The sequence below is a fragment of the Pithys albifrons genome, chromosome Z (genome assembly GCF_047495875.1).
Source record: "Pithys albifrons albifrons isolate INPA30051 chromosome Z, PitAlb_v1, whole genome shotgun sequence".
Classification (NCBI taxonomy): Eukaryota; Metazoa; Chordata; class Aves; order Passeriformes; family Thamnophilidae; genus Pithys; species Pithys albifrons.
This window is the reverse complement of record NC_092497.1, coordinates 11,809,837-11,831,005: the sequence shown is the minus strand read 5'-3', so window position 1 is coordinate 11,831,005 and position 21,169 is coordinate 11,809,837. Positions and strand designations below refer to the sequence as shown.

At 39.3% G+C, this 21,169-nt stretch overlaps 1 protein-coding gene across 1 annotated transcript in view; it reads left to right on the top strand.

Moving 5' to 3' along the window:
* The window catches only part of ADAMTS12 (ADAM metallopeptidase with thrombospondin type 1 motif 12), a 153,501-nt gene that overhangs the window by 96,781 nt on the left and 35,551 nt on the right, over positions 1-21,169 (top strand). Inside the window, exons 13-15 of the mRNA XM_071580426.1 lie at positions 7,602-7,735; positions 14,021-14,141; positions 19,461-19,705. Coding sequence (XP_071436527.1) covers positions 7,602-7,735; positions 14,021-14,141; positions 19,461-19,705 — 500 coding nt within the window. The remainder of the gene's footprint in view (positions 1-7,601; positions 7,736-14,020; positions 14,142-19,460; positions 19,706-21,169) is intronic.

Sequence of the window (21,169 nt, the reverse complement as noted above, 5' to 3'; positions counted from 1 at the left end):
CTCAAGTCAGCTGACAATCCCAGGCCTGGTCTGAACCTTAAAGCCTAAATTTAGGCCTACTTTGCTAACCCATAACAAGGACATTAAGAATCATGAAACAAATGTTCCCTGCACACTGTAAGGTAGGCCTGTGGTCTGTCCATGACACATTTCAAGTACAGCTGATTGGAGCTTTACAGATAAAGCACTTACTTTTAAAATGCTACATTGCTAAGCCTGATGTTTTTCATCTGGAATATCCTTTGCAAAATCCTTCAGGTACCAATGAAATAATTATTTTTTGTGGCTTGAAAAGCTTTCTGACTGTTTTCACCCATTTTCTCAGCAGCCATAATTTCAGCCTAGGAATACATGTCTTCCCCATGATCTGAGGTCCTGAGTGTTTGCACTTTCATTCTTACAGTCTATTAACATTATTTGATGTGTTTTCTTGCTGCCAAACTCTTAACTAAAAATAATACTGTCTTCTTCAAATAGGCAGGCTCTCCTGGTAACACTCATATAATCAAGGAGTTGGCAGAATCCTGTGCTGGTCTGTCATCTGACATCATCATTGTATAGCTGAGGGTGGGTGGCTCACATGGGCACACTCCCCCCACAAAAACAAGATGATATGTGGAGACTTACTCACAATGTTCACCATATTGTGAGTACAGCAAGCGCTATCAGTGTACACCAGCTTCCCTTACTTTCTCCCTTAACTTGTGCAATCCAAAATTAAAGACTTTTAACATCATTCTGTTATACTTTAGCTTGCTGCCAAGAACATTTTGGTTTTTGTGCTGTGTTAATCCTGACTGGACACCAAGTGCCCATCAAAGCCACCAAAGCTCCCTTCCTCAGCTGGACAGGGGAGGAAGAGTGTAACAAAAGGCTCATTGGTCAAGATGAGAGTAGAGAGAGATCACCCACTGATTACCATCGTATGCAAAAACAGGCCCAACTTGGGGAAATGTGTTTATTGCCAATCAAGTCAGAGAAGAGTAATGAGAAATAAAAATCAAATTCTAAAACATGTAAACACCTTCCACCCACCCCTCCCTTCTTCCCAGGCTTAACTTTACACTTAATCTTGTCTACCTCTCCCACAGCACTGGAGCATGTTGTGGAGGAGGGACTGTGGGCAGCTCTTCACACATTGTCTCTGCTGTTCCTTCCTCCTCACGCTGCTCCTCTGCTCCAGTGTGAGATCCCTCCCATGGGAGACAGTATTCCTTGAACCTCTCTGATATGAGTCCTTCCCCTGGGCTGCAGTTCTTCACGAACTCTGGTGTGCAGTCCTTCAGGAACAGGCTGTGCCAGCATGGGTCCCCCACAGGGTCACAAGTCCTGCCAGGAGCCTGCTCCAGCATTGGCTTCCCATGGGGTCACAGCCTCCTTCGGCCACATCCACCTGCTCCAGTGGGAGGTCCTTCATGGAATGCAGGTGGATCTCTGCTCCCCCATGAACCTCCATGGGTGCAGAGTCACAGCTGCCTCACCATGTTCTTCACCATGAGCAGCAGTGGAACTACAGCTCTAACACCTGCAACACCTCCTCCCTCTCCTCCTTCACTGACCTTGTTGCCTGCAGGCCTATTCCTCTCACACAATTTCACTCCTCTCTCCTGAGTGCAGTTGTGCAACAGTTTTTTTTCCTCTTTCTTAAATACCTTATCCCAGAGGTGCTGCTGCCATCACTGATGAGTTTGGCCTTACCAGCAATAGGGTCATCTTGGAGCCAGCTGGCATTTGGTCTCCTGGACATGGGGGAATATTCTGGCAGCTTCTCACAGAAGCCTCCCCTGCGGCCCCCTACTACCAAAATCTTGTCACGCAAACCCAATAGAGCTTGTGTTTTAGTATCAGTCCTTTTAAATCCTATTGTGCTACACATAAGCGGAAAACAAAATGAAGCTTTCCCAAACACTGAATGCATGTACAGATTTTGTATGGAAGTGTCGAGCTGAGGAGATGAATTCCTGAGCTAGACATTCTGTGACATTTTAGACAGTCTGTGTACCTTCATCCCATGGGACAACTCAGTCAAATTATCTGGATTATGAATTCTGTCTCCTGACTTTAATTTCATGGCTTATGTAAAGCAGTTATAGTGAATGTCACATAACTAAAGAAGTTTTTCTGTTGTGTAAATTGTACCTTTGCAAGAGCACAAAGACTTTTTTGAATAGCTTATGATTTAATATACGAGATACAAAATACAGCTTTAACAAGCAGCCTGTCAGAGAAGCAGAAAATGACGTCTTGCTGTTACCTAGGCTACCTATGTTTAAGGTTCCAGTTGAGAATTTTCTGTTTTAAATGACTCTATGCCTGTTGGAGAACTCACACAGGCTTGTTATGGAATAATCCTGGACCTCAGAAACCCATGTGCTCATGTTGGAGCCTCTGAGTAGCTCTGTGAGTCTTAAAATGATGGGGATTTTCAGTTTCAAGGGTGACTAACCCATCCAGCAGCTCTGAGCAGGATATTTTCTGATTTGGTTTTTTTCATGATTCAGGCCCCAGTTTTGTCAGGTTAATCAGACTTTGGTGCTAATCTTCTCTTGCCATCAGGCTGACCCCACATTTATTTATTTCATACTGTTCAACAAATTCTATTTACACGAACCTGATAGCTTCTCAGGGCTTAACTTCCGTGAACCAGTCCTACATTAAATCATGTAGCTATCTTTATTTTCTCAATGCCAGTATGATTTAATATACTATCAGATAGAAGATGTGTTGCTAAAGTGTTTTAAATTTCATATTTATTTTAAAATTACGTCTCTGTGTCAAGTAAGATCTGTTCTGATACAGTCACAGGGGCTGAGCGAACAGCATGAAATAATGTTCCTGCTGCTACTATTTTAAAGGAAAAGTACTTTCTTTTGGAATTCCAAACTTGGTTAAAGTGATCAAGTAGCTTTACCTCTACTCTCCCGCACACACTCCCCCTACCCCCCATTCAGTCTGTGTTTGGTAATTGCCTTTTCTAATTTTCTTTGGTTTGGATTTCCACAGCCAGTTTTCACAGAGATGAGGGTTTGAAGAGAAGAGGCCCTCTTCTTTTCTTCCTTGTGAAGTAGGGAAAAACATTGAAGCCTTATCTTCTGATGACAGACACATTAATCACATCCTTCTTAGTCAGGTTAAGCTGTATCCTTCCTGCATGGGAACTCATGGGAGTCAGCTATGAGGTAAATAAATTTAAATTGGGAAGGAAGTATGTTCCTTTCTAGTTATCTTCATTTTGTTCTCTTTGCACCTGGTGAATCTGAACTTTGTAAGAGTATAGATAGGGGGAAAAAATCACATGCCCAGCTTTGCTGGCTTCCTTCCTAAGTCTCATTCTGATTACAGGTAGGACACTGTGCACTTATGGGAGTGCTGTGGCTTGGGATTCCACTACATCTATGTTTCTTCTATGTGTTAGAGGATTGATCTTGTCTCTGGTCAAATCAGCAACATAATCTTGGTACAAGATGTGGCTACTACATGAAAAGATAGATGTAATTTTTCTAGGCTGCCAAGTGTTGGTGGCACGTCAGCTGAAATCTCGTGTCCATATAGAAGCAAGGTACTGGCAGAAGCCAAATGAAGGAGACTTACAGGAGAGAAACACGGAAGTCAAAATGTCACTGAGAGAGACTTTTTACAAATGCATGTAGACATAGGACAAAGGGAATGGCTTTAAAACTGACAGAGGGCAGGCTTTGGTTAGCTGTAAAAAGAAAATTTTTACTGTGAAGTCACTGGAAGAGGTTGCCCAGGGAAATTATGAATGTCCCATCCCTGTTCAATGCCAGGTGGAATGGGGCTTTGAACAACATTGTCTAGTGGAGTGTCTCTGCTCGTGGTGGGAGGGTTGGATGGTCTTTTAAGGTCTCTTTTAACCTAAACCGTTCTTTGGTTCTGTGATTAATAAAGCATAGACTGAGAAGAGCAAGTTTGGCTCTGGAACGGAGGAGGAGACAGTTCAATGCTGACTACTCAAGGAAACTTTTTACAAGTATTTAGCAGGCGCATTCCTGAGCAGAGAGACAGATTAGCAAGACTGCATGCTCTGTGCAGTGTTGTGCTCAGGTGTGGAAGAAGCTCTTGAGATCCAAGCAGTTCTGTGACCTTGTTAACTGACTTCACAAAGCTAGACACCATGGTCTTAAAAACTTGCTTTGAATGTAGCTCTTCTGCTTTTAAATTTGGATTTGACTGAAAACTTTCTGTCACTGTACTTCATATTAAAACCTCCCATCCCCTCCACTCAAGGAATACCAGAAAACCCAGAAAGAGATAGATCCATCAGTTCCTCCTGTCCATAAAAGTATGACAAGCAGAAGCAGCCCAAACAGTAGAAGGGAACCTTAGGTTACACATTAAGAAATCTTCACTGCTGTATGGGTGGTTAAATGTTAAGACCAATTACCTGGAGGGTTGTAGGAATGAATATTATCATTGTAGATATAAATACAGCTAAGGAGGAGCAGTTTTAAGTTGTTTTGATTCTACTTCAATGTTGAAGGTTGGGTAAAATTCTGCAGGTTTTGTGCAAGGAAAAGTCATCTCTGTTTAAAACGGAGCTCAGTGTGCTTTTTTTTTTGAACAAGGAATTGGTGAACATGGTTATTACTGAGTGTTCACAGATTGGATCTAGTATTTCATGCATATGCTGGATTGCTAGATTTAATTTATGTTTTGGCCTAAAAGTTACAAAGATGACAATCTTTTTGTTAAAGTCCCATAGTGAATTAATAATTTACTGAAGTAACTGAAACTGAACCAATTGCTTTAATGAGCTCCTTCTGAACAACCTTGGTGCTCACACTGGTCTCAGTTTAGTCTTTTCAAGCCTGAAATAAGAGTCTGAATGCAATGCCCATCTTCCCATTTCAGGAAATGTATCTGTTTTCCTTGTGTGTGAGTACACTTTCTGAAAATAGATGAAAAAGTACTTTCTACATCTGTATCTGTGCTGGGTTTGAAACATCAGACTTTTGGAAGACAGTGGTGGATTCTGATACAGTTTTTTTGTGGTCGTAGCATAATAGAGCCAAGGTCCTTGAGTTCAACCATAATAAATCATAATGATATATAAGTAAATAGTTTTAGAAAATGAATGGCAAATACACTGCTAGTATAATTTCTTCAGTGGTGCCCTAACCAGCCTTTCTGCAGATGAAAAATCAAATACATACTGGATAGGACTAAGTTTGTGTGGAGGGAAAAATGCCCTCTCATTTCCAGTGAGGGTCTGTGGAAAACATAGAAAGAAAAGCAATGCAAAATTTGTGGGTAGGTTCTATTTTAGATCAGTTACTACAATTAGAAAAACTAGGAAAGCTTTCATGCCTAGAAAGTCTTTACAAGTTGATGTGTTATTTATATTTACTTTTTATTTTGACTTAGTAAGGAAGTAATCTCTCTCTCTGACTGGATTCTGAGTTATGTATTTACAGCATCATAGTTAGGATAGGAACATGTCAGCAGTCAGCACTGTCTGCTGCTTCTTGCTCAGTGATTTTTGGAATAAAATTCCTCGTTATGTCAACACACAACTAGGGAGAAAGTACAGGTGTCAAACTGTTCTACATATTTCATTACAAACAGTGTAAAAGTTGAAATGGTTTTCTGTAAAGTCTGTGTCTCTCTGAGGTGATTCTAAGCAGGTAAAAGAGTGCCCGGAGTTCTGGGATTCTTCCTGTCATAAGGGTATTGTGCTTTGTGTTTAAAAAGTGCTTCATTGAAAGGGTAGGCAAAGTGAAACAAAATTGAGAGCACTAAAGTAATCAAAATAATCACAGTACAAGATTTCTGCAGACAGAAGTAAAAATTGCTTGTATCACTTATCATGACAGCTCCTATCAAAACAGCTGATGGATATTATGGCTGGCAGTTTTCATAGAGGGGCTGAGGGCTGGTGAGGATCACAAAGTTAATGTTTTTTGCCTGAGAATGCTTTGGAAATCCATCTCTGTCAATTTTCTTAAACACAACTCACATCACCTTGAATTCCACCAGTTGTATAAGTTTGGTCTATGCATGTCTTCTGGGTCTAATCACTGTGTTGCACTTTGCGAAGGCAAACCACAAGTCCTAAGATGCCATTTTAGCTTTATGGAACAGAGGGGAAAAACACAGGCCCTCATTAAAGTTTTGGATATCCTTTACTGTATTTTTAAAAAAAATTTCTTTCAAATCCCAGTTTTGCAGTTTCTGTTGACATGGAGGAGATTCATCATACTAAAGCTCAGGCTCTGTGGGACTCAGTTATTCAACTTCAAGGACTTTGAGGGCAGGAGCTGCAGCCACCTTGGTGTACTGTGTGGTGTTGTTTGTATGTTGGTGCTGTACCAGTGCAATGAGAGTAAATCTTCTGCCCCCAGAAGAATAAATCCTTTTGTAGGAAATTCTTTTGTTTATTTGCATTAATAGAAATTTCAATTTCTCTTATTACTAAAAATTTCCTTTAACACCGTTCTTTGTATGACACAAACAAGGCCAACAAAGGAGGAAGAACGAAATTCATCAGCCAGTACATGGAATGCTTATAGTTACCCTGCATCCTTCTAAGACCAAGGGAGTGGCGTCTGTCAACTCTGTCAGGGACAGGATAAAATGTCACTTGCCAGCAGCACGTCTGCAGCACACAGGGAGGTTGTTTTAAAATGACTCGGTAATTGTGCCATGAAGTCCCTACTCACTGGTGGCTTTAAGGCCCACTGCTTTGCTCAGCAATGCACTTCAGCATGTTGAGCATGAACACTTTGCTTTAGCACCAGGGTAGATTGGGGTCTTGAAATAGACCAAACCAGAAGACAAGTCCTCTGTTGCTGTCCCTCATAAATTTTGATTCAGTCATGTAAGTCTGGTTTTGCTGCAGGGTTTCCAGGGAGTGATACAAAGGCAGGGATTTTATCTGTCTTTACTTTGACCCTGGTTACAGGTCTGACTGATCTTCCATGTACACAAGTTATTTATCAAACTTGACTCTCCGATATCTGACTTTCAGAATTTCCCGTTCCCAAGAGCCAGTGTCTGTGAAGCAGGGTGGTATGTGTTTGGCTCTTTTTACCCCGTGGATGAAACAGAATCTGATCCATCAGAGAAAATCTTGTTTCAGAGACCACTGGTTGCTTTTGTTCCAGCTTTTGTCTTCCCTGTTGCTTTTATGGGACATCTGTCTAAGAACGGCCTGAGTCTGTCAGACTCACCAATATTATCCTTATTTCATAAGTTGCCAAGCAGGGAAAAAAAAACCCAAACCAGTGTTTGTAATTATTTATTTAGTGCCAAGAGGTAGGTGAAAATAATCAGTGATGTGCAGAGGATCAGAAGGAATGATTTGACTGCTGCCCTCTGAGAGAGGTTGACAGCAGTGATGCAAAGTTTATATTACCTCTGAAATTACTCAGTCATCTGTTGATGGAAAACTGTTTCTTGCCAGTCTCCTTGGCATTCCCACCCTATCACTAATGACAGGTGGCTTTGCTGGTTTCTGCCAAATGCAGGAAAACAGATACTTTCTCAGTCAATACTTCAGGACATTGAACTGCAATGCAGGGGGAATGCCAGTATGTCTTTACTGAACCATCTGCTCACTTTTCCTGGTATTTTCCTTTCAGCAAACCCCTGTGAGCTCCACTGTCGCCCAGTAGATGGCCATTTTTCAGAGAAGATGCTTGATGCTGTCACTGATGGTACTCCTTGCTTTGAAGGAAGGCACAGCCGAGATGTCTGTATTAATGGCATGTGTAAGGTATTGGGTATGTTTACATGTTTCTTTCTTTACAATTTTAATTTAGAAAATTCTGGTTTTATGTAGGATCAAGGCCTAGTACTCCATTTTATCACGTTTTTAATTACCATGGAGGCAAGTTTATAGAAACAGCTTTCCAAGCAGACATGATTCACTTCCACCCTTTTAATGAATCCATTAGACTGAATGCTAATTACACTTGGTAAGTTTTAACACTCTCTTTTTCCATTATTTTAAGAATCAATTTAAGAAAATATCTTTCTTTCTGATGAGAAGTTTTCGCAAAGGGTTGTAGCTTTAGGTTTGCAATTGGTGTCACCATTGTCTGTGGGTTTTTTATGAAAATGCAGTCTAACAATAAACATGTAGTAGTTCTTTACTGTCTTTTAATAGGATCAGACATTTGCACTTGTGGACAGTAAAAATTAATTTAGTTTACAACATTAAATTGAATAACACTGTACAATGAAATAACAGGCAAACACAGAATAAATATATGGCTCAGTAATGTTTTCTGTATTGAAGAGTAAGTATAATGGACTGTGCATATTCTGCCTGTTGGTAGTAAGCTTGTCTCCAGGATGATGTGTGTGTGTGGCATCTGAAGGTATGTTTGCAAATTCTGTAACATCCACAGTCTTAGCATTGGTTTTAGTAAGTTTCTTATAATAAAATGAGAACTTGTAGGGGATGTATTTACAACTATGGTTTAATCTTGAAATTGAGGGTTTGTGTTCTCTACCCTATTGAATCCTGATAGCTTTTTCACTTTAAGGTCTCTGGAAACAAAAGCAGGACTTGGTGACTTGTGAAATTTACATTAGTTTATCCAATCTTGGGTTTATATGTCCTAAGCCATTGAATCACATAAAAATGAAACTAGAAGATATTTCAATAAGTCTTTTATTTCATCCCCTTTCAAATGGTATTCCTATTTGATGTTTTTCACATTCTTTCCTTATAGATTTTTTAATATATCCATTAATTATGGATATTAAAAAAGACATTTTTAATAGGTGATTTGAATACCCTCCCTTTAAATTTTTTATTTTTATGGAGTGGTGGGGCCTCAGGAAGCAGTAATAAAGATTTGGTTTAAGCTTTCCTTGCAAGACATGCTTTGTGAAAGGCAATTACTATGACCCTTCTCAAGTCCACACTGAAGAGATCTGCTTAGCTTACTTTGCTGAGAGCCAGGATGGGTCTTTGAACTGCAGTGGTGAAAGACCTGAACCTGTCTTTGGGCAGTTCAAGCCAGAATGAATCAGACCTTTAGCATATTGAAACATGTTGTAAATGTTGCCTACCATATCAGTTCTTTTGACCATCACTTGGAAGTGGCTATTTGCTAAAATCAGACGGTTGTCTTTGTGATATGTTAATTTCCAGCTCAGTTGGACTAGTATTACTATGATTAATTTTATTTTCCATATTCTTCTGTATTGAACTTTGCCTGTGACATTTCAAATTTATACATACTTTAGAGATAGCAAAACTTAATTCATTGGAATTGATAGATCAGGAGTGAAAAGGAAGATAATCTAATTGCACATATACTTTAGCATTAATAGTTCTGTGGACTTGAAGGATTTCTGAAAAATTCCCTCCAAGGTACTGATTTTGTCAGCATTTCACATGTTGACTGCTGCTTCACATCTCCAGGCAAACAGATTTAATTGGAATCAGGATCACAAAATGAACAATACATCCGTGCAACTACCAAAAATGCCACCAAATAATTAATAGGTAACCCAAACAGCTCACATTACTGAAAGCTATCTGAAATTGGTACCCAACATAAAACTCAAGGGGAAGCTTTTTCATGTATCTTCATCTAACTCACTGGTATTTTAGACCAACTCGTTGAACATAATACATACATTGCAGGTCACGGAGAATAAATCTGCAAATGAGTTTAATATCATTAGTCTGGTACATCATTCTTGTACTTTGATTGTAAAATGTTGCTAATGGTGTGAAAAAGGCTCACAAATGTTAGTCTATTAAAGCGCTGTTCTGGTTTTCAAAATTGTATCTCACAAAAGCACTTCACATTTGTTCTGAGTACTAAAATAACAGTTCACTTTGGTCTGAAATTGAGCAAAAAATGAAATTGGTGAGATATTAGCTCCATTGTCTATATTGCTCGCATGTGTAGCATGTGAGTAGCTATTTTTTATCAGTCGAGTTCAGCATTTTCCTAGTGGGTATGTCAAAAAAAGATAGATAGACTCAGATTCAATCAAGAATTTAGTCTTAAAAGTTCATCTGATTTCAGTATGATTCTTGCAGTTTGTCATGGTTTTGTTCAGAGCAATCAGAGAAACTGGTCCTACTTTAAGGGTTGAATGTGGTTGGAGATGTCTCATTTTAGCTCCCTGAGGTATTTAGGATGCTTTCCCAGCCACCCTGAGAAAGCCATAATGCACATCTTTAAGTGCAAAGTAACTATAGACAGATACTAGTGCTGATTCACTTGGTCCTTGCAGTTTGTCCAATATGTGGCTTCTAATCATTTGGAAGTGCTGCCTAAGCCTCAGTGTGGAAGGAAGGCTTACTGGTGAGGTGTGAGTATGGTATTCCCTTAGAACTTGCCTTGTAAGTGCAAGGAGAAGATCAAATTGCTAACTCATTTGCGGGCCCGGCATATGAAATAGCAGGGTCGTCTCTCAACTGTGTCCTTAAACAGAAGAGTTCTGCTAGCAGATTTGACAAGATCTGTCAATAATTTAATCTCAAATCACTAAGCTATACTATGACTAGTTTGTTTTTTTACTGTATTCCTCCAAACTCATCTTTTAATTGTCACTTTCCCCTCTTTATTTAGAATATCTTAAAGCACATAATCTGTCTTCATGTCTTTTAAATCATGCACATCGAAAGTGCACTCTGATTCTTACTAGGTCAGTCAGTTGCTCCCCCAGTATTAATGAGCAAAGATACTGCCACCAGAGTAGATTTGTTTAGCACTGATGTATACATAACAGTGACTTTTGGTTAAATACAAACCATGACATCAACTTAAAGTGAAGGCTTACAGGTGTATGCACTGGAGTATGCAGATGCTGAGGGAGGAGGACCTGGCATCTCTGTTTCTGGCAACTATTCATCTCCTGAAAAGAATTTTGATAGGCTTAAGTGACTGAACTTCAGTCATGCAAGTCTGTGATCTGTTCTCTATGATGATTCATAGTTGCTATATTGAAGGACTAATATTGGATTGGAGAATTACACAGCTGTGTAGTCCTAGGGAGGGAACCTGCATTTTTCCCTTGCTGAAAAGCAGATTGCAATTTGGATTTTTTATGTATTAGCTTTACTGCCTGTCACTATGGTTCAGCTTCCTTCTCCCACTGCTAGCCCAACAGGACATTGATTCAGATCCATATTGATAAATTAAAAGTTAAATTAGTGACATCAGGACAGATTTCTCTCCATTCAAGGCAGTGTCATGGCCAACACTAAATGAACATGATTTCTTTATTTGGAGACCAGTGGGGGAGACAATGGAAGACCTTAAAGTGCAATGTACTATTCATATAGCAGATATTCAGGCAGTACATCCAGGCCATACCCTTGAGTGACAGCAAGGACTTTTTATATCTGCCCCCTGCTGCCAATATGACACAAAAGCCTCTCCCTCAGGAAATGGAAAAAGGGCAATATCTCTGACTGGTTTTCCTTTAGTCACTGAGCAGCAGGAAATAAATTGTTTCTCCTTCCTGTAATGCAGCCAAGCAGTTCAAGTTATTATGTCTGCCTCTGCACTGTGTGCTGTGACCAGAAATAAAACTTGTCTCAGGTGGATCAAAAAGGCTCTTGGTGAGTGGGACAGTGGCAAAGTGCTGCATTGTAGGGATGCTAGTTTGTGTTGCACACACTATGGCATGCAGTGGTGGTTGTAACACAGCATGTTTCACTGGCAGAGGTGCAGTGAGTATAAAAGATTCAGAGCCTAATTGCTGCTGCATGATTCTAATTGAAATGGACCTTATATATCATCTATTTCGAACTCCCCCTGCCATGGGCAGGGACACCCTCCACTTCCAAGTTGCTCAGAGCTTCATCCAACCTGTCCTTGAACACTCCCAGTGATGAGGCATCTACAACTCTGTACTAAATGGCCAAGTGGGAAAGGTCTGAGCTGATTGACTGGGCTGATGGGGTACAGCTTGTGCAGAGACACTAATTGGAAACCCACAGGCAGGAAAGGGATGATATTGTGGTGCTGCCACCTCAGTTAGAGCCTGTACTGCTTCAGTTCAGAACTAATTTGTTCAGCCTTTGGCAATTTTTGCACTACATAGTACTTGCAAGGGAAATATGCTCACTGATGTTCATTTCAAAGTGTCTGATTGACAGCATGAACTAGATAAATTATTTCTCTGTTCAACCTCTCAAACAAGCTTGAACAGTAAATAAAGATGAACAGAAACCTTTCCAAGAATATGCACTTTCTACCAAAAATGGCAAAAGTTATATAAATTGAAGACAAGTCATTATTTTAAGATAAACTTTAAATATAAACTTCAACTTCTGTAACTCTGCAGAGTGGCTGATTGCTCCTGTGGTCTAATAATAAACCTGATAACTCTGACTTTACTGTTTGCAAATGATTAACAAATGTACTGATAGCACAGTAGATATACTGGGGAATACATCACTTTGAGGAAACAGCAACACACCAACCTCTTTATATTATTAGGAAATATAAACTCCAGTGCATCTGTAGATAGCTGGTGAAGAGACAGATCTGAACTCTTAGCGAGATGAAGAAACATCCTGTACATACAACAGTGGCACCTGAGTGTTGTGAATACTTGATGAAATCCATCCTTGGGCAAATAGGTACATTTTAGAGGCAAAAATTTAGTCACCGTAATATGTGCTTCTCTCTATAACATTGTGTATTGCTCTTAAGTGTGGTCCTTGCTGCCAAGATGTATCTGTGTGCAAGACATTACAAAACCTTCCATTTTTTGAAAGTGGTCTTCACTGAAAGGAGAGAGAAGCTAAGGCTGTTGCAGAACCTTATGGCATGGCCATTATTTTTTGGAGCAGCTATCAAAGGTTCTGGCTATGTATTGGTATTAAGTGATGGATGGGTCTTTTCTTTGAATCTTCTTTGAAGTGACACAGTTTGACACCACCTGTAACTTGAGGCCTTTCCTTGCTTCTGTTTTTTTGCAATTTCTCTAGTTGTTCATTAATCAAGGACACTTAGATGAAAAGTTCAGGTGTTTCTTGAGGTGAAAATGATAGAAAAATACTAGAGAATGCAGAAGCTGGTATACCAGCTATTAGTCTAACAGATGGATTTTCTTGTCAGAAGCTTACAGATTACAGTAGTTGATGCACTGAAGATTAAATAAGATCAGAATAAAAAAAGTTAATACCTAGATTTTCATACATCAAGAGGGTGTTAGAGAAGTTGACAGGTATAGCTCTTGAAAGCTTATTTTGAGAAAAATCGGCCAAGAAAACCTTTGTATACCACCAGACTCATGGCTATTCATCTATATCCTCCAGGTATCTTAGATATTATTAACAAACATTAAGTGTTGGATATTAGGTTGTGTTCTACAGTCCTGCTGGTTTTTGAAGAGAGACAGAAAATAATTCAAAACAAATGAAAATTTTGTTGAAGTTTGAAGATGGAGCACAGAATTTTTGGGTTGGGCAAGAAGAAATTTTTTCCTGACTCAGTATGAATGAATTTTTCTCTAACTCTCTCCCTTAGCAAGCATGAACTGGAAGATCAGTCTTTACCAGAACTTTATCTTGACCTATGCCCCTGTGCTGGCAAGCTGGAGAAGCAGCTGTCAAGGGTATGAAACTTCATGCCTGCTGAGGAGTTTCTCTTTGCCAGGGGGTTTGACTGCAGTAGAGTTCTGCGCAGTCAGATGGCCACAAAAAGCTGAGAGAGATTTCAGTTCTGTTACTGCATTTTATTCCTGGGAGTCTGTAGATGGCTCTGTGACATAAGAGAGCAGGCACAAACTATAGAAGTATTGGCCAATCCTGGATATTGAGGCCATTTGGGTTACACATTTCTATCTCAAGCAACTGGTCCCTACTCTATATTTTGTGACACGGTGATGGTTATTTTTTGTCAGTTGGTTTTTCACTTTAGCATAATATACAAGTTTGACCTACATACAACAATCTCTACTATTGTTTATATAGGATATATACTATTTCCCTTCTTAGAAGTGCAGTGATATATCAGCTCTCAGCAATTTATTGTGGAGGCCACATTTATTCTGAAGCTGTTTTTCCTTCTAGACTGTTGGCTGTGATTATGAGATAAATTCCAATGCAACAGAAGACCAGTGTGGAGTTTGCCTGGGAGACGGTTCTGCTTGTCGTACAGTGAAGATGATGTTTAATCAAAGTGAAGGATTTGGTAATATGGATTCTTGTATTAAATTCTTCCATTGGTGAAGTAATTACTCTACATAAAAAGGTTTAAGAGCTTCTTATTGGAAACTGATCACCTGCATGTGAAATTGTAAATGGATGTTTTAGTGAATTATGTTTCTGCCAGCACAAATCCATAGTCTGTGCTTTTTAAGTGACCTTGTCTTACAATAATTGTCAGAGACCAACAGGTCCTTTGCAAGTTAGGCAGATAATAATAAAATCCAAAATAGCAAATGCATTTACAAAATTAATGTAATTTGCCATCTCAAAAAATCTGGATGTGAAGTGACTGGTTTGGGGATTCATTTTTAAGTACCATAAAGGGGAGCTTGAAAGTAATTCCCTGCAGGGTTAAGGTGGTCTGAAATAAGCACTTATTTCAAGGACTCAGCCTTTCTTTGCTGAGAGTAGTGAAACCTTCAGGCCTTAAATTAACTTATGCAGGATGAGTGGGAGCCAGAAAGTCTGGAAGCAGGAGTGGGAGACTAAAACTGAGTAAGAGCTGTGGCAGTGAGCTGGAAGTGGAATAGACAGCTAGGATGAAGAGTTTTCCATGGGAAACCAGGTCAGGAAGGGGAGATGTGAGAAGATGAGGCATTAGAAAGTGTGCTTAGAGCAAAATCTGTGGCTGAAGAAAGAGGCTGGTGCAGAGATCGGAAGTCTCAAAACCGGAAACTGGTACTGTGCTATTGAAGAGGGAGAAGCTTCAGTAAGAGTGTGCCTTTGACTGGCTTTTGGGTTTGTAGGGCTTTGTATATAAAATAGTTCTGATTTGCACAAGTATGATTTCAGATAGTTTGATAAGATTTTCCAAAATCTGGGGTAAAAGTACCTTAAATACTTCAGGCTTTTTTCCACACTGTGTGCTTGGGTTTGCTTTCCTTCTCTCTGTTCCCCAAAGGTGAACTGAGAAGATGCCTGCAATCCTGCAGCAGGTTGTGTATGTATGTGAGACTTACAAAGGAATATCTAAAGCTCCCTCTCTTACAGTACTACAGTAACCCTTCAGCCTCTGCTCTTTTGCTTCTGTAAATCTAAAATTCACTCTGCCTTTGACTGTATGTGAGTTTCCGAGGCTACAGATGACATGAACTTAATTTTCAAATAACAGTTGTACTAAAAAGGTCCAGTACTGTAAAACATGAAGGATAAGTTCTTCTTATTTTATTTAAATTCATTTTGTGTTGTATCTTCACGTAGTTTTTCCTTGCCTCAAGATTCAATCAGCCTCACTAATACTGGACAGAGACACTGAGTGTTAAGTATTATTTCATCATGGTTTTTTTTAGATTCACTAAAAACATATTGATTCTGCAGATTCTCTCCCTTCTATAGACATTGACTCCATTGCAGATAAAATACAAAAAATTATCAGGCAAGGCAGAGGTTTGCGAGCTCTTCAAGACAGTGTGTGGATCAAAATGATGCTCAAAGGTGTTAAACTGGGAATAGAAAACTGTTTTTGTTCACAATATATGGGTTCTTTTTGTCTCTGACAAGTAGTATGGTGTTCTGTCAGATTTATAGCTGAGTGGCTGCTTAAAAGTTTACATAAACAGAAAAACTTCAGACTCATAAATTCAGTATAGGTAACAAAACTGTACCAAAACATGATGACAGTCACTGGCAGAGGAGGTTTTGAGGAGTTTTTCTATATTCAATGGCATAGGAAAAATACAAAATCAAAGGTAATATATTCTGACTTAAGTCTTTGTTCAGAGTCTAAGTCCAGCAGGACCCTTCCTGGGTCTAGTGCTGCAGCAGTATGTATTCTGTCTGCAATTTGACTGTCAGATTAATGAAATGCTAGGAAAAAGTTTTAATAATTCAGCCTTTCATTGCAGGGCAGGGTGATCAATTTTCCTTGAAGTCTTAGTGCCTCATGTTCAGAAAGAAAAGTTTGAAGGTAGAGTATATAAAAGTCAATATCCCTGTTCTTCCTGGTGATGTGGTGATGACTGTAAAGGAGTATTGCTGTGCACAGCAGAACATCTGCAAGGTGTGTTAAGTCCTTGGAATGAGAGTAAACTGCACTGCTGGTTCAGGAGAAGCACTGGGGTAGGAGAAAGACTGAGGCACAAGGAGCAGAGTGTTAGGACTCTGTTAAGTGCAGAGGGTGGAGTATATGGATAACAAATAGTGGGGAGTAAGGTTGTTGGTATCAGACAGGAATCCACAGAGGAATCCACAGACAGAGATGTGTCTAGGAGACAAGTGGTGGTGAGAAATGAATTTTCCAACTTTTAGTAGTAAGGGGAAAAGGCATTTAAATTTATACAAAGTAGGAGATGCAGCATTGTACAATAGAGGTGGGAGTGTTTTACTCAGCCAGTCAGAAGGCAAGATAAGGTGCATGCACTCCTGTCAAAGGCTGTATTTTAGCAAAATGATGGGCAAACAAGGAACTGTGGTTGTACTCACTCTAACCTGAGGTTTATCCAGCTCCTATTATCTCCTGTCTTGGGTGGGACTGAGTAGACATGTGCCATGGTCTGCCTGCTACCCCAGTTTTCTTTTCATGCAACCAAAGTACAGAGAGTTCTGGTACATTTCTGAACCTAACCCTGAGACAGAGTCTGAGATAGCCATCATGCAAATACTGATCTGAGAGACTGGAAGGTCTCCTGGATCCTCAGTAACAAAATTGTTTCTAGACTGTATTTTTTTCCATTACCATCACACATTGCAACACCTCTATTCCAATGAAAGTTTCTGTGCAACCATACATTGACTTGCAAACCCAATATGCCAGTGGGAGCCTGTGCTGTTTTCATGTAACATTCTTGTGGTAGTGTCTAGGGCTTGACACAGAGGCAAATTGTGCCTCAGGAATGTATACTTTTAAGAGAGAGATGCTGGCAGATACAACAGACTGTAAAGCAAGACTGTGAGCTGTTGTAATAAGGAGAAATAGTCAGAATGTGATTATCATCTAATCTGCAATGCTGTGCTAACAGCCTGAATAAAATTAGTCCTTTCTCACAGGAACAGGAAAAGAGAAACAAGTTCTTCAGTCCTTGTAGAGCTGTGCCTACAACAAGGGTTTCATGAATTTATTCTATGCTAGGAGCATATAGATTTAAGTTTAATTAAAAAAGGAAAGCTTAATAGCATCTGAGTGTTGCCGATTCACTGGTGTTCAGAAGCACCCACAATAGGGTTGCTCCAGGATTTAACATGCACAGCATGTAGGTAAGACAGCTGACATTTTGACTGTTATTGAATCTTGAATCTCTAGTCCTTATCAGATGAAACCACATAACCAGGAACAGTTACGTAAACACCGTCCACATAATTTTTAAACAAAAATTTATTATGTTGATTGACAAGGTCAAAAGCTTGCTGCTGATTAGCTTTGCTTCCAAAGTCAGATAGTGTTTATTGGTAATCAGTGAGAGGCTCTGGAAAATCAGGTGATAATTTAGCTGGTGAAAAAAGGGAGGACCCTGGAGAAGGCAGTGTGATACATTGACCAAATGGTGATTTCCATCACCAGACAGTTGAAATAAATTTAAAATCATGGTTTTGAGCAACAGTGGGTGATTCAGACAAAAACAACTATGCAAAATCTGGAAAGGATATACAGATTTTATGTTACAACAGATCAAAAATTACATTTTTGGTTTTATACTTTGTTTTGTACAAATGTTATTCTAATTACATCTGAAAAAACCCTCAACCTGCTGTAAAAGGACACCAGCAGTGCAAAGCCAAGCTGTCAGGATGTGGCATAATTAGGATTTTCCATGCTGTGTTAATTTGGCCCAGTTGTAAGTATGCCTTCTATTCAAATCTTCAGTTACATAATCACACACTGTGTTCATAACATGTCTTCTCTGCACTGAATGAATAGATCATTTGGTAGAATCATTAGACTTGGTTAGTTACAATAGACCTAGACTACTGATTTCATGAATTATAAAAGCTGTTCAGTGAGCCTCTAGATTTTATTTCATTCACTTACGAAAGATTGAAATGTTTGGGTTTCCACATTCAGTCAAGGTAGCATCAAGAAAACTCTCCATTTTAAACATGTCATGGATATCTATATACATAATTGTATACTATTAATGTAATTAGGAAGGACCTTAAATAGACAGATCCTATTTTGTACCATAAGCAACATGTAAAATTTTAGCCAATATTTAAAGAGCTGGAAAGAAAATTCAGATGTTAAAGACTTTGGAAGCATTTATTTACAACAGCAGGTTATTGTACAGCATATAAATAGTTCTGGTAAGTGGAGAACATTGATACTGAAGATTACTTTATACACCCAATGTGGTTTATCTCACTCATGTGAGTAAGCAATCAAAGGTGATGAGCTTATTTCAGAAGAAAGGTGAACAGGATGTGAGTCTCATAATTTGATTCATGACCTCAGTATTGTGTCATGAGAACTGGTGAGCCACTTATGTTCCAGTTTTGAAGTAAACCAGCACAAAGTGCACCTCACACTCCCAGTAGACCATCTTGTTATCCATTCAATTTCTAAGGCCCAGCTAGGAGCAATAACAAGAAAGCTATCTGAGTTTGTGTTCAAATATCTCTGTGAAATTCCTATTTTTACAATTCAGTAGCGATGGCAGTTCCCTGTAGGGTGAGAAGCACAGATGCTGATGTCATATATCGGCTGTGGTGCAAACAGAATTCTGTAATAGGTGCTCTGGGTTCATTCTTGTCATATAGACTGAAAATCTCTTAACAGATAACCTTACACAGGAAGAGCCCTTATACTTTATTATGAAAATCAGTAGTTTATAAAAATATGTTCTGTTTATAGTAGTAATTTGAGGCTTTTGAATAACATTCATTTTCCACTGTAAGGCTATCTGTGACAAAAAGCCATGGAGAAGTTAAATTACTTGAAAGTACATGGAATTATGCACATACCTGTACACTGGACACAGATGAAAATGTTCTTTGCAAGTTGAAAAAACCTTTCCTACAACAGACTGTTAACTTGCAGGAACTCCTGGCATTGCTCCAGATGGCTCAGATTGCAGTATGCCAGAGCCCTTGGGTATGATTATGGAGGTGCTCATCTGTGGAGTGGATTTCCCTGGCTACAGTGCAGAAAGTCTTTCACCTCCATATCCCTTCTAAATGCCACTGGCATTGCCAGAACACTATTCCCCAAGGGATACCAGGAAAACGCACTATTAACAAATTGAAAAGCAAATTCTGTGATAGCATGTTTGTATATATTTTCAAGCAAATCTGATGTTTTAATAATCTTACAAAAACTAAAATGCAATGACATCTTTATTGTTCACCTCCATGAACCTTTCTTATCTCTTAGGATATGTTGATATTGGACTCATTCCAAAAGGCGCAAGGGGAATCAAAGTCATGGAAGTTGCAGAAGCGGGAAATTTCCTTGCTGTACGAAGCAAAGACCCAGAAAAATACTACCTGAATGGAGGCTTTATCATTCAGTGGAATGGTGAATACAAAGTGGCAGGCACAGTATTTCAATATGACAGAACAGGGGATCTAGAAAATCTGACCGCTCCAGGACCCACCAATGAATCAATATGGATTCAGGTAAACAGGAGATCACTAGCAGAACCTGCTGGATTTGGATGGCAGCAGAATGAGCTGGGGCTCTGAAACTGAGGCTGGAAAAATACACATATTGCTATATAAACCACCCTATTAGCATGCTGTCTTGCAAAAAATAGTTGAGCTATCTTGCAGAGAAATAAGCACTTTGCTTGGGTGTTGTTCATCTTGCCTAGAAATACATGTCCTGTATCACAGTCTGATGATTATTAAAGGCTGGTATAATACTGTGCTGCCACTTGGATGAGGATCCTGTCACCTGTAGTTGGTCAGTCCTTTGCCAAACTTCCTTGTCTCTGGTACCAACTTAGAGCAACACATGGCTATGATGTGAACCAGACCAAGATGAAAAATATATGATCACAAAAATAGAGCTGATGTCAGGCTGTGAACAGTGAGAGCTAGGGAAGGCTGACAGCAGTGACAGCTTACACAGAGCAAGACAAGCATACAGCATTATACAGATGAATTAATAACATATGGTAAGTGGTATTGATCTATCCATCATCCACAGAGGCTGCTTTCTTTTGTTTCTTTCATGTTGCTTTATAGATGCTAACATAAACATAATTAGCTTCTGGTAATGCTCAAAAATATTTTGAAATTGGCACTTTGTTCTCTGAAAGTATCTCTCATGGCTTGTTTGCCTGTGTATCCACCATGAAATTAAAAGAAATATTGAAAGTGTGATAGTAGCCACTTTCAGACTTTGTCGGGTGAGAAGACACACCTAATGTGTGCTCAGTCTTCATTGTTAGTACAACTGGGAGGAAGAGTAGAAGTTTATTGTTGAAATCTGTCACGTGAAAGGGAGGAGGGAGACAGAAATACAAAGATTTCTAGTCTTAACTGTATTAATTAAATGTTATTAGCTGTAAGCACTCCCAGACAATCAGAGCCTTATGTCCCCAACACTGTCTGCCAACTACCAGACAGCCCACAGGCTGAAAGGGGTTCTGACCTCTGATATGAAGCCACACTTCAGCCAGGGAGAAAAATTAGCAATAAGCGCCTCCAGAAAAATTAGAGCCTTATGAATCCAGCACTACCTGCCGAACTAGGACAGAACACAGGCTGGAAGGTATTCTAACCCCTGATATGAGGACCACACTTAAGCCAGGAAGAAAATTATTAGCAATAAGCGCTTCTAGACAATCAGAGCCTTATGTTCCCCAACACTGTCTTTTAACTGACAGCCCACAGGTTGGAAGGTTTTCTGACTTCTACTATGAAGCCACACTTAAGCCAAAAAAGAACTTTTCTCACAACAGCTCCCGAAATAACATTTATTAATAGAAATATGTGACAGTTATTGTGGGTTCTGCTTTGCTGGTGATAATGTTCAGCTGCAAGATTGTATTTAATTGATAATAAAAGACCCCAAAAGAAACCAGCACAAACACATTTTACAGAGACAAACACACTAAACTCAAGTTACAAGAGAGC